This window comes from Phoca vitulina, unplaced genomic scaffold (genome assembly GCF_004348235.1).
Source record: "Phoca vitulina isolate PV1807 unplaced genomic scaffold, GSC_HSeal_1.0 scaffold82, whole genome shotgun sequence".
Classification (NCBI taxonomy): domain Eukaryota; kingdom Metazoa; phylum Chordata; class Mammalia; order Carnivora; family Phocidae; genus Phoca; species Phoca vitulina.
Window position 1 is genome coordinate 5,399,733 of NW_022589785.1, and position 14,442 is coordinate 5,414,174.

The 14,442-nt window shown below is 41.4% G+C and overlaps 1 protein-coding gene across 8 annotated transcripts in view; it reads left to right on the forward strand.

The window, feature by feature from the left end:
* Positions 1 to 14,442, forward strand: part of SFI1 (SFI1 centrin binding protein) — a 97,572-nt gene that overhangs the window by 20,582 nt on the left and 62,548 nt on the right. For all 8 annotated transcript variants that reach the window (XM_032395178.1, XM_032395175.1, XM_032395176.1 and 5 more), the window contains 3 exons: positions 2,315 to 2,488; positions 4,533 to 4,604; positions 13,156 to 13,266. In XM_032395178.1, the coding sequence (XP_032251069.1) occupies positions 2,315 to 2,488; positions 4,533 to 4,604; positions 13,156 to 13,266 (357 nt within the window). The remainder of the gene's footprint in view (positions 1 to 2,314; positions 2,489 to 4,532; positions 4,605 to 13,155; positions 13,267 to 14,442) is intronic.

Here is a 14,442-nt window from a genome sequence, read left to right on the forward strand (position 1 = left end):
GAAATCAGGGAACGTGGTGTCTCCAGCTTTGTTCTTTCTCAAGATTGCTTTGGCTCTTCAGGGTCTTTCTTGGCTCTACACATACTTTAGGATTATTTGTTCTATTTCTGTGAAAGATACCACTGGAATTTTCATAAGGATTACATTGAATCTGTGGATGCTTTGGATAGTATGGATATTTTAACAATATTGATTCTTCCAATCCATGACACAGAATATTTGAGGTGGCTTTATAGAATATAATACTGGAAATAACAAGAATCAACTGTATATATATTTTTTATATTGTTTTTGTATCAAATAGTCTTGTTAGACTTGTACAAATTTTAGTAATTTACCTGTAGATTCTTTTGGGTTTTCTACATGCATAATCATGTCATATGCAAAATGACACTTTATTCCCCCTCTCCAGTCTTAATGACTTATAATTTCTCTTTTTTTGCTTTGCTCTGCCAGCCAGAACTTCCAGTACAACGTTGTATAGAAGTGGTCTTACATGTCCTGTTCATAATCTCAAAGGGGAAAGCTATCAGTATTTCACCTTAAGTATGGTATCTGCGTAGGTTTTTCTTAGGTAGCCCTTATCAGATTAAGGTTTCTTTTCCTAGTTTAAGACTTTTTGTCATGAATGGATATTGAATATTTTTTAATCAACTGTCTTTTCTGCATCTATTGAAATGATTATATGATTGTCTTAATGGTTGATTTTTCTAATGTTAACCTTCCCTTTCTGGAATTAAGCTTCCATCATATTGTATTATCCTTTTTCTGTGTTGCTGACTTGAGTTAGCTGATACTTTGTTTAAATTTTTACATATGTATTCATTAGTGAGATTGATGTAAATTTTTCTTTCTTAAAATTTCCTTGTTAGGTTTTGTATTAAGGTTATGGCTAGTCTCCTAAAACCACCTGGTTTTATGTAGATTTGGGATAGGTAGTGTTCTTTTTTTAAAAAAAGAAATCTCAGGGGGCGCCTGGGTGGCTTAGTTGGTTGAGTGTGTGACTGTTGATTTCAGCTCAGGTCATGATCTCAGGGTTGTGAGATCAAGCCCCATGTCAGGCTCCATGCTGAGCGCTGTGTGGAGCCTGCTTGAGATTCTCTTTCTCTCTCTCCCTTTGCCCCTCGTCTGTTCTCTCTCTCTCTTTCTCGAATAGAATAGAATAAAAAAATAAAACAATTCTCAGAATAGTTTATGTGAGATTGTCATGAATTTTTCTTTACATTTTGGTAGAACTTGACAGCAAGACCATCTAGGCCTGAGGATTTTGTTGCGGGAAGGTTTTTACTACTGTTTATTTTTGCTAATGGTTATTGGACTGTTCACATTTTATACTTCTTGTGTAGTTTTGATAAGTTTTGGTTTCTTAGCTATTTATCCATTTTACCTATATCTTCAAATTTATTTTTATTGAGTTGTTTACAATATTTCTTAGGATCTGTAATGATGTGTTTCCCCCCTAATACTGGTTTTTGGCTTTTTCTCTCTCTCTCTGATCAGTTTCATTGACTTTTTGTCAATTTTATCAGTGTTTTTAAAGAACTCACTTTCCTTTTTGCTCTTCTCTGTTATGTTTGTTTTCCATTCATGCAAAAAAGAATTAACATTGCAGGCCTGAGACTGCTCTCCTTAGAAGGTCCTGCTTACAAGGTTGGCCTTTGACTGGTGTCTAGAAACTTAGATTTCAGGAGGGTTCTCACCGTTCCCTGACTGATAAGGGTAGTTAACTGTGCCTGAACTGTTTGTGCAATTTGTTTTATACTGAGCACCTGCTCTCCTTCTAGAAATCTAGAATTTTGGTATGTGATAGGCAGAGGGTGCCTGTAGGACCATCCCCCAGTAAGAACTTTGGCCACTGAGTCTCTAATAAGCTTCCCTGGTAGACAACGTTTCATATGTGTTCACATAATTCGGTGCTGGGGGAATTAACGGTATCCTACATGACTCCACCATTGGAAGCACGCACCTGATTTCCGGCAGCCTTTGCCCCATGCGCCTATTCTCTTTACTGATTTTGCTTTGTGCCCTCCTGCTGTAATAAATGATAGCCATGAGTGCAACTATATGCTAAGTCCTGTGAGCCCTTCGATCTAATCATCACTGAATCTAGGGGGTAGCCTTAGGGATGTTGGACACACCATTGTGAATGGCAGGTATTTCTATCAGAGACTGAGCTGCTTATTGTCCTTGAAGCATAGTTACTATCAGTCTGTCTCATTGAGCTTATCTATTTCACTTGTTTATTAAAAGATATTTGCATCACATGCAGAGATAATTTGATTCTCTCCTTTCCCCATTGCTCCTCAAATTTAAGGTCTTTTAAGGATGGTGCAGTTAAGAAAACTTATCCTCCAAAGATACTGGCCAACCAGAAGTCTTCTGCCTTCTCTGGGATGCGGAGTGAGATACCTAGTGCCAGTCATCCAGTTCAGTATCATGCCTCACGTGGTTGGACCCAAAGGAACCGGTTACGAGAGTTGCGTATCAGGTGAGCTTGCAAATTGTCACCTGCCTGCAGTGGCTTTTCCATTGTTCTCCCCTGGTGAAAATGAGGGGATGATTCCTATTCTTCTGTCTCAATTAGTTGGAGACTTTGATGCCTACTCTTCGTGGCAGGATGTTCAGAAGAAAACGATATTTGGGAATCTGCACACTTAAAGTCTGTCATTCTGTGTTTTCATTCACATTCTCTAGTTGTACCCACACTGTGTAAGCTATAAAGAGTCTTCCAGAAAAAGTCCAAACATAGTCTGAGAAAAATTGTCATTTTCCACTACTTTTGATTAGGTCTATCAAAGGCATTCATTTATTCATTCAACAAAAATTTTTTTTAAAGATTTTATTTATTTGAGAGCAAGAGAGAGAGAAGAGAGAAAGAAAGTGAGAGAGAGCACAAGCAGGGGGAGCAGTAGAGGGAAAGGGAGAAGCAGGCTCTCTGCTGAGCAGGGAGCCCGATGCCGGGCTCGATCCCAGGTCCCTGGGATCATGACCTGAGCCAAAGGCAGACGCTTAACCAACTGAGCCACCCAGGCACCCTCAACAAAAATTTATCAGGCTTTCTCTTCCTTGGCGCTGCCTGAGGAGGCACTAGATATGTCAAAATTAAGTGCAATTGGAGGAAACCCAGAGGCATTGACAGTAGGGTGCACAGAAGATTCAAGGGCCAGATCTTGATGCCCAACATACGTTACGGGAGCAACAAGAATACCAAGCACATGCTGCCCAGTGGCTTCTGGAAGTTCCTAGTCCACAGCGTCAAGGAGGTTGAAGTGGTGAGGATGTGCAACAAATCTTATGGTGCAGGGATTGGTCACAGTGTCTCCTCTAAGAACCACAAAGCCACTGTGGAAAGAGCAGCCCACCTGACCATCAGAGCCACCAATCCCAATGCCAGGCTGCGCAGCAAAGAAAATGAATAGACAGCTTCTGTACACATTGTGTTTGTGTTAATGAAACCATAAAACTACAAAAAAATTTTTATCAGGTGCCTACTTGGCTAGGTGTTGTGCTAGATGCTGAGCATACAAGGTGAATAAGACATTCCTGGCCTATGACCTCATGAAAGCTTAAAATCATGTCGGCTTAACAGACTGTTAAGTCACACCAGGAAAGCATGATAAATGCTATAAGATGAGAGGATGTGGTGCTGTAGGCCCACATGGCTAGATCAGCCCCACTAGTGCAGCCAGAGGAACTTCCTGGAGGAAGTGGGGTTTAAGATGAGTCCTAAAGGTTAATGTAAGAATAAGCCAGATAAAGGGTAGGAGGAAGAAGAGTGTTCCAAGCTGAACCTGGAGACAAACTGGCCAAGACAAGCCACCTTTTTTGTGTGTGTACCAGGCACTGTGCTAGGTACTTGGGATCCTATAAGACATGGTCCCCATTCTCAGGGCCTCACAGTGCAGAGGGAACAACAGGTCCCCTGTGAGCTGATTACTGTGATTTGGTTTCATAACATTATATTTACTAACGGTTGGATCAGAGTGTTGAGGGTACAAGGCTACTCACTGTGTTTGGGTTGGGGAAGGTCCAGGAAGGCTTTACATAGGAGCAAGCATTGAAGATGAGCCTTGACAGGTAAGTGGGCATTTGCTAGGTGTTTTAGGCAGTAAGAATCATACGAATAAAAGCATTATCATGTACTTCCTTTTCCTCAACTCTGAAGTCTTCAGTGACAAAAGACTTTATATTGAAAATATTTTTCAAAAATAATCGGCTTGGGGGGTGCCTGGCTGGCTCAATTGGTAGAGCATAGGACTCTTGATCTCAGGGTTGTGAGTTGGAGCCCTATAATGAGGGTAGAGATTACTTATAAAAATAAAAATAATAAAAACAATCTGCTTGATCTTGGCTTTATAAATCTGTCCCATCCTATGCTCTATTTGATGCAAGATTAGCTGTGATTCACCTTTTGACTCATGCTAGCATCTCTCCCCAGGGGACCTTAGTTTCCCTCTGCTTTCCAGAAAATTGATGAAATAAGTCAAATGGAGTTTTAAAATGTGTATATATCCTTTCTTTCCTTCTTTCAGATGCGTGGCCAGGAAGTTCTTATATTTGTGGATTCGAATGACCTTTGGAAGAGTATTTCCCTCTAAAGCCAGGTAGTATTAGCTCAGAACACCAAACTTCTCTGAGTTCATTCTAGGTTTTTGTTTTGTATTAAGCCCATGTGTAACCTTTGTTATGGTATGTGTTACATTCTTCCCCTCCCCACACCCCCCCAAGCCTCCAGCAGGCATATGATATAATGGTCATCTAACATATATTAGTTTGATCAAATGAATATATGAAGGAATCCTAAGTAAACCAGGATGGCTAAGACCCTCTCTGAAAAGAAATATTTGCCCAGAAGTAGATAACCTCTTTCAGGGCACTGTCGAGACTGACCACATTGACTTGATCCTAGGGCAGAACCTGGGGAAAAAGTTGGCATTGGCAAGGGGAGTGAAATTTTAGTCGAGAGAATGTGTACGGGCCACTGCCCCCTACTGCAGGTTTTGGTTAAAATTGCTTCAGCGGCAGCACAAAAGAGCGAAGAGCTGATGCAATGGGGAGCCACCAGGGTCAAGGACACATGCAGGAGCTGGTGGGTTTGGAGAGAAGCGGCCAGTGTAGGGTAGATTTCAGAGGAAGAATTGGCAGCCACTGACATGAAGGCATTTTTTAATTTTTTTATTTTTTATTTTTAAAGATTTTATTTATTTATTTGAGAGAGAGAGAGAGAGAGAGCACATGAGAGGGGGGAGGGTCAGAGGGAGAAGCAGACTCCCTGCTGAGCAAGGAGCCCGATGTGGGACTCTATCCCGGGACTCCAGGATCATGACCTGAGCCAAAGGCAGTTGCTCAACCAACTGAGCCACCCAGGCGCCCCTGTAGGCATTTTTTTAAAAAGGGAAATGTTGTGGGTTCTTAAGCCCTCAACTCTTCCCTTACTACAAACTTTCTTGTTTCATTTTTCTAACATTGTGGCTTTCCTAATCTGGAACATCATCCAAATCTTTTCATTCAAAGTCTTTTAAGCAAATTTGACCTGTGGATGTCCCCTGAAATCTGTGTGCATACCCTGTGGGGGTCTGTGCTGTTCCCATCTCCTTGGTGCGGCTTTGCCAGTGAAGCTTCCAGGGTGGCAGCAGTCCATCCAGCCGCACATGTTAGGCAGAGTTCACCTCTGCTTCTCCTTCTTCTCCTGGACCTTGGCCCTGTCCTTTTTCACTTCCTCGGTAGCTTTTCAGTACCTTCAAATAAAGTTGTTGTTTTTTAATTCAGTTGAGTATTTTATTTATTCCCCCTCCCCAAACTTTTATTCTTCTTTTAGTGATTGCCCTAAAGAATATAATACGTATCTTTAGTTTATCAGAGTCTAATGTTAATTGGCCCTTTTGCCCTCTTCCCAAACAAGGCAAGGTCCTTAGAACACTTTTAACTCTGTCTGTCCCCCTCCCCACTTATATGCCCTTATTGTAAGGTATTTTAATTCGGTTTATATTTTAAAATCTGCAAAACATTTATTTTTTCTTGTTTTATACAGCTAATATTCATTTAGATTTAGTCACATATTTACCCTTCCTGTTCTTTTCTTCCCCCCTATGTCTCCAGGTTTCCATCTGTGATTATTTTCCTTCTGTCATTGGAATATCCTCATCATTTGCTTTAGAATAGATCTGCTTGTGATGAATTGTCTCAGATTTTGTCAAAAAAATGTTTTTATTTCACTTTCGTTTTTGAAGGATATTTCACTGCATAGAGAAATTTAGGTTGCCAGTTTTTTCCCCAGCATTTTGAAGATATTTCATTGTCTTAAGACTTCCATTTATAAGTCGTTAGTCTAATTATTGCTGTTTTGAAGATTCATTATCTTATTTTTCAGAGTTTTAATATGATATGGCTGGGTGTGGATTTCTTTTCTTTTTTTTAAAAGATTTTATTTATTTGTCAGAGAGAGAGCGCACTAGAGAGCACAAGCAGGGGGGAGCAGCAGGCAGAGGGAGAAGCAGGCTTCCCACTGAGCAAGGAGCCCAATGCGGGACTTGATCCCAGGACCCTGGGATCATGACCCCAGCCGAAGGCAGACTCTTAACCAACTGAGCCACCCTGGCATCCCTGGATTTATTTTCTTAAAGTCTTTTAGCTCATTCTGAGGTAATAGGTGACAGGGTTTTGTATTTTTGCTTTGTTTTGTGGACACATCTTTCCTTCATACTTTCTTTATCTATAGGCACGTTATTCTCCTTTTCCTTTTCCACACAATAACTTTGTATAGGATCTGACTTCAAATATTTTGTTGTTATTTTTTTTTTTTAAGATTTTATTTATTTATTTGACTCGGAGTGAGCACAAGCAGGGGGAGTGGCAGGCAGGCAGAGAGGTAGAAGCAGACTCCTCACTGAGCAGGGAGCCCGATGTGGGACTTCATCCCAGGACCCTGAGATCATGACCTGAGCTGAAGGCAGATGCTTAACGACTGAGCCACCCAGGCATCCCTTGTTGCTCATTTTTATGTGGAATTGATCTTTCTGAACTTTTTAGAGTGAGGCAAGATCAGTTAACTTTCCTATTTCACAGAGCTCCCACTTCTGTCTCATTTGTAGTATTAAAAAATATGGCAGCTTGCTCTATGGGATATCCTGGTTCTATTCCCCTAAAACACTTGGTCTGATTCTCTCTTTCCTTGTCTCTCTTGTCTGTCTCTTGCTCAATTTCTATTCTACTTCCAGCAGTTTTTTCTCATTTTGAAGCTCTGGCCTAAAAGGGAGCCTGGCATGTTGGTTCTGAGACTAGGGGCAGGACTGCTCCAACTGTTTCAATTCTGTCTACATTAGCCCTGGTAGTGGGAAGGAGAAAACTCAGATTCAGCTGCTAGTCTCACATGGGGCCTCTGCACTTTGCAGTGACTACTTATTGGCTGTTTTGGGGTTTTCCCATTCTCAGGTTCCTTAGATGCCACCCTCATTGCTCCTTCTTCCTCCTGTAGAAATGTTAATACCATGCAGGTCTTTTGACTATGGATGGTTTGTCTTCACCTGCTTGCATTTTGGTTTCATGGGGATACCTTGTCCCATGGTTTTGTTGTAATTGATACATGAATTTTTGGTTTTGCTACATGGTTGCTGTGTGTGTTTTATGGGGATTCAGGGACTGGAAAAACTATGTTGTCCACTCCACTATCTTCCCCAAGTTCTTTTCCTACTTATTTTTATTTAACTTAATATTTGACTCATATTTAACTAGAAATGTTTGTTTAAGTAATACCCATTTATAGTCACAGTATTTGGGAAATGCTGATTATATTAGAAATGCATTTGACTAAGTAAGAGAAAGTCTCACAGTGGCTTTAACAAATTGGGATTTGCTTTTTCTCATAAGCAGTTTGGAGGTTGGTCTTGGTTTAGCTGCTCAGGGAGGCCATCAAAGACTCAGGCTTTCAGTACCTTTCGAGTTCACCATTTTTAACATATGGCCCTTTGTCCTCAGAGATGACACTGCATAGTTGCAAAATGACTGTCTGTTTTACACAGGAAGGAGTAGGGAAGGGTGGTGTCAGATCTGTCTTTTACTCGGGAAAACAAAACTTTCCTGGAAACCCTCAGCTGCATTCTGCTCTGCCTCATTGTCCAGAGCTGTGTCACTGGCTGCCTTTTGCCACATTACATGAAAAAAAGACCAAAACAAACAAAAAAGCAAACATGTCCAACCCAAGCTTTTTTTCCCAGCCTCCTCTGCAGCAGATGCCCGTGAGGAGGCAGGGGCCTGACAGTGGGTGTTGGGTTAGCCGGTGACCGATGTCTGCCATACTGCTTTAAAATCATCCCCTTATAATCTTTACTTTCTTTGCTCTTGACTGGTAGCAGGGTCTGGAGGAAAGATACTGGACTGGAATTTGGGAGACCTGAGTTTTGGTCCTAGCCGAGACCCTAGCTAATTGTTTGATCTGGGGATAAGTTATGGCTCTGGGCCTGAGTTTCTCAAATTGTAAAGTGAGAGAGTAAGAATACTGCTTGTTCTCTAAGCATCTACCAGAATTAGAATTCTGATACTGTGTTGACTTAGAAATTTAGGATGTTTTTTTTTTTTCGCCCCAAGTTGTAATCTCTCTCTTTTTTTTAAAGATTTTATTTATTTATTTGACAGAGAGAGACACAGCGAGAGAGGGAACACAGCAGGGGGAGTGGGAGAGGGAGAAGCAGGCTTCCCGCCAAGCAGGAGCCCGATGCGGGGCTCGATCCCAGGACCCTGGGATCATGACCTGAGCTGAAGGCAGACCCTTAATGACTGAGCCACCCAGGCGCCCCTGTAATCTCTTTTTAAATCAAGTGGGTTGTTTGTTCCTTTGGGGAAGGTTGGACATGTTTGCTTTTTTGTTTGTTTTGGTCTTTTTTTCATGTAATTTATTCCTCAGGTTTAGGAATATTAGAGGAGAATTAATTCATACCAGAAAATGCAGAATAATGCCTTTATGTTCTTGGAGATTGTTTTAACTTTTATAAAATGGCATTGTTTTATTATTAGTAAACTGAGCCAAAATGACCATCGAATTAGTAGGGCAAAAATAATGCAGTATACGTCCAATATAAGGTAGTCTTAAATATGAGGTAGTCACCTATTTTCCTGAAGAGAAGATCTGAACAAAGTTTTTTTGGTTAACTTGAGAAGTAGGTAAAGCAGTCAGGTCCTTCTACAGTATTTAATTCATCAAGATTTCTTCCTCATTCTTATCTAATGGCCTTGCTTCCTATTTTCTTAATAGAAACAACAGAAGAGGGGCATCTGGGTGGCTCAGTTGGTTAAGCATCTGCCTTCTACTCAGGTCATGATCTCAGGGTCCTGGGATGGAGCCCCGCATCAGGCTCCCTGTTCAGCGGGGAGTCTGCTTCTCCCTCTCCCTCTGCCCCTGCTCGTGTGCTTTCTCTCTCACTCACTCTGTCTCTCAAATAAATAAATAAAATCTTAAAAAAAGAAAGAAACAGAGGAAACCCACACAAGCTCCCTCCCTCACATCCACGCACCACCAACATCTGTCATTGTGCAAGCTGCTTTCTCTACCATTAGGCAGGTGAACTGTCCTTGCTCTCATCTGCGGCAAAATCCTTGGCTTTTGCACTGTTTCCTTTGTGCCTACTCAAGGGCATTACTCTAGCAGTTTTTTTCTCTTTTCTGCATCAGTTTTTTGCCATTTACTGGATCATTTGCACCAGCATATACCCTTACTTCTCTCAATCTGAAAAAAAAAAATCTGACCATACGTTCCTCCTGCAGCTAGCACTCCATCTCTTTGCTCCCCTTTACATCAACTCCCCTGGCCATACTCTATCTCCAACACGTATTGTAGTCTTTCTTAAATCCATCCCACTAGTCTTTAGATTCTACCCCTCCACCAAAATTGTTTTCGTTGAGGTCACTACATCATAATTTTTTGAGGTTAATGTAGCAATTTGTTTTTAAGATTTTTGCTTATATTGTCTGTTTCTCCTGAGCCCCCTTTTTCTCTGTGCTTTTGATCACTGTCTCATATGGGAACCTTTCCCTGAATGTGAAAAGATCTTTTTATTGTCTGTTCATATTTAAGAGTTAGGCACTAAAATGCTAATTTTGGAAGCTTTTCTATGTATGCACAGGGACTTGTAAATTGAAAGCTTTACTTTGGTTTTGAGGCAGAGACCAGACAGTTTCACTGGGGAACCTCCAGCTGTCAGTATCTAAAAGCCTTTTCCCATGGGGCACCTGGGTGGCTCAGTAGGTTAAGCGTCTGCTTGGGCTCAGTCACGATCCCAGAGTGCTGGGATCAAGCCCCACATCAGGCTCCCTGCTCAGCGGGGAGTCTGCTTCTCTCTATCCCTCTGCCGCTCCCCCTGCTTGTGCACTCTCTCTCAAATAAATAAAATCTTTAAAAAATAATAATAAAAGCCTTTCCCTTAGGTTGATCAGTTTTCCCCAGACGAGAACAATCCTCCAAACTCCTTCTAGGGTTGAGCGGCTTGGAGGTGGATGGTGGTGGTTATAAGCTTGGCTGTAGGCAGAGGAGAGGGAATGTGGGGGGGTCTCACTGTTGAGTATGTGGACTCTGTTGAAGACCCTCTCCAGAGCTCTGCCTGGTATCCTGCAGTCCAGTGGCCCTCTGTTCAGCCTCTCCAGAGAGAAACCTGAGTCTCTGCTTGGGTGAATAACAGGACCTAGGGGCCTAACTGCTGCTTATGCCCAAGCTTGCCAACAATCCTATGTTTTCATCTCCAGCCGGGGCTCCCCTGTTCCTGATGCCTCATGTTCCCCACCTTTCTGATGTCTGTGCCACCAGCTGGTTGCTCCTTGATTCCCTCAGCACAGGACCTTTAGTTGTTCCTCTGCTTTCTCTGATCTGTTGGTTCTGTTGCTACTCGCCTGCCTGCTCTCTAGCATCTAAAATTTTTTTTTTTTTTTTCAGATTTTATTTATTTGACAGAGAGAGCACAAGCAGAGGGAACAGCAAGCAGAGGGAGAGGGAGAAGCAGGCTCCCCGCTGAGCAGGGAGCCCGATGCAGGACTCGATCCCAGGACTCTGGGATCACGACCCGAGCTGAAGGCAGCCGCTTAACCGACTGAGCCACCCAGGCGTCCCCTTAGCATCTAAAATTTGTTGACATCTCTTGTCTACCATCATTGCTCCTATTCCCCGTCTTTATGGGCATACACCTTTCGAAATATCTATGCTGTTATTTTAGTGGGGTTTGGGGAAGAGAAGGAGGTAGATGGACAGTAGTAGATGGGAGAAGGAAGTACATATGCAAATGCAAGTGGTTCTTTTCCATTACAATTTTTTTTTTAAAGATTTTATTCATTTGAGATACAGAGATACAGAGAGAGAGAGAGATCACGAGCAGGGAGAGAGGCAGAGGGAGAGGGAGAAGCAGGCTCCCTGCTGAGCCAGGAGCCTGATGTGGGGCTTGATCCCAGGATCCTGGGATCATGACCCGAGCCGAAGGCAGACACTTAACCATCTGAGCCACCCAGGCACCCCAAATTTCTTTTTTTTTTTAAAGATTTTATTTATTTATTTGACAGAGAGAGACACAGCAAGAGAGGGAACACAAGCAGGGAGAGCAGGAGAGGGAGAAGCAGGCTTCCCATGGAGCAGGGAGCCCGATGTGGGGCTCGATCCCAGAACCCTGGGATCATGACCTGAGCCGAAGGCAGCAGCTTAATGACTGAGCCACCCAGGCGCCCCTTTTCCATTAAAATTTTTAAAAATCATGAGCAAAGTTGTTTAAAAAATTTTTCAAGCTATAGACACGTGTAATAGGAAACAGCAGTCTCCTATAATCTCTCCCTGAAAGATAACCACTGGTAATAGTTTGGTATACTGGAAACCTTTTCAGGCTTTTAATATGTATAATATAATCATTTATATATGTACACACAGTGCATGTATATACACATAGATAAGTTTTTATGTATGTATACAAATATGTGTTCATACATTATATACATATGTAAATATATTTAAATTGGGTATGTATTATGTTAATTCCAACATATGGGTACTGGAAATACAAAAAAATTAATATTTAAAAATGGTGTCATACATACTATGAGGTAGCTTTATCTTTTCACCTAACACCTTCTCTGGAACATCTCTCCATTTCAGTATCACTTAGCTCTACTTCATAAAAAATGACTAGGTGGCATTGATTGAATTTAACCTATCCCCTTTTGAGGGGCATTTGTTGTAATTTTCTCTCTCTTTTTTTTATTATGAACAATAGTGAAGTAAATTTCCTCATGTATATTTTTGCTAGCTAGTCTTTTAGAAACCATGAGTGCTGAGGAGGAAGAACATGTTAGTAACCTGTAGAACCATGAATAGAAATTCAAAGTGACTGGCAGGCACAGAGTTCTTGAGTTATCAGTCATCTTGAACCGTGCCTGTTAGCATCAACACAATCTGCCATTGCTCTTGTTTTCTTTATATCGCCTTTGGCCCCTCTTTATTTCCTCTACCTCCCTTTGGCTGTTTTTATAACTCCTCTGGCCAGATTTCAGTTAAACTAATATGCTCTGTTCCTGTAAGTACTAGGAATACCATTAGGCATTTGCTTATAATTTTTAATCTCCTGTATATGTAAATGGGAAGTGTAGCTACCACTTTTTACTAATCAAAAATATTTTTAGTCTGATGAAGGGAAAAAAAACTGGATAATAATTCTCAACTTGCTTGTGGTATTTGGAAAGTCAGATTTTTATTTTACTTTAACCTCTTTAATTGGTAAGATCTATAGTATAACATTTTTTAGCTTTCTTTCTAATTTAAGTCGTTCTGATCTGAAAAATACCTGTTTTTACTCTATTCTGCTGTTGTCAAATAATGAGCCATGGGGGCGCCTGGGTGGCTCAGTCGTTAAGCATCTGCCTTTGGCTCGGGTCATGATCCCAGGGTCCTGGGATCGAGGGATCGAGCCCGGCATCGGTCTCCCTGCTCCGCAAGAAGCCTGCTTCTCCCTGCCCCCCTGCTTGTGTTCCCTCTCTTGCTGTGTCTCTCTGTGTCAAATAAATAAAATCTTAAAAAAAAAAAATAATGAGCCATGCTTTTCTATGAGAAAGTAAAGGCAATATGAAACTAATTTGGAAATAAATATCAGCTCCCACATCATCATGGATCTCTCTGATTTTTGTTCATTGCTGAAGGTTTTACTATGAGCAAAGAATACTTCGGAAGGTCTTTGAAGAATGGAAAGAAGAGTGGTGGGTTTTCCAGCGAGAGTGGAAACTCTGTGTTCGAGCAGACTGTCACTACAGGTCAGGTTTCATGTTATATTACTTTAATTTTACTGATACACATTATGAAATAGTTACTTGTTAGCATGTTTCTAGTCAAAAGGAGAAAGTATTTTTGTTGTTTGTTTTCCAAAGATTCACTTATTTATTTGAGGGAGAGAGAAAAAATGTGAGCAGGGGGAGGGGCAGAGAGAGAGGGAGAGAATCTCAAGCAGACTGCCCACTGATCAGGGAGCCTGGCATGCGGCCCCATCCAATGACCCTGAGATCATGACCTGAGTCAAAGTCAGGAGTTGGACGCTCAACCGATTGAGCCACCCAGGCACCCCAAAAGAAAAAAGTTTTTTGCCTCTAGTTTTGTTGAGATATAATTGACATATATCACTGTATGGGTCTTAGATGTACAGCATAAAGGTTTGACTTGTGAAATGATTACCACGGTGAGTTTAGTTAACGTCCATCATCTCCTACAGATACAATAAAAAGAAATGGGAAAAAAAGAAAAAAGCTGGGTGGCTCAGTTGGTTAAGCTCAGGTCGTGATCTCAGGGTCCTGGGATCTGACCCGCATTGGGCTCCCCGCTCAGCAGGGAGTCTGTCCCTCTCCTTCTGCCCCTCCCCCCACTCATGTTCTCTTTGTCTTTCTCTGAAATAAATAAAATTAAAAAAAAAAAACACTTTTTTTTTTGGATATAATGGAAAGTCTTAGGATTTATTCTCTTAACAACTTTCATACATATCATACAGTAGTGGTAACTATAGGCATCATGTTGTACATTTCATCTCCAGTACTTCTCTATCTTATAATTAGAAGTTTGTACCTTTTGACCACTTTCCTCCAATTCCCTCTCCCACCCCTGCCTCCGGTAAACACAAATCTGATCCTTTTCTATGAGTTTTTTGTGTTTGCTCTTAGATTCCACGTATGAGTGAGATCATACAGTATTTGTCTTTGTCTGACTTAATCACTCGGTATAATGCCTTCAAGGTTCATCCATGCTGCCACAAATGGCAGGATTTCTTTGCTTTTTATCCCATTGTATGTATCTGCCACAGCGTTATCCATTCACCCATCTGTGGACACTTAGGTTGTTTCCATGTCTTGGCTGTTGTAAATAGTGCTGCTGGGAACATAGGGGTACAAATATCTTTTCGAGTTAGTGTTTTCATTTACATTGGATATATTCCCAGAAGTGAA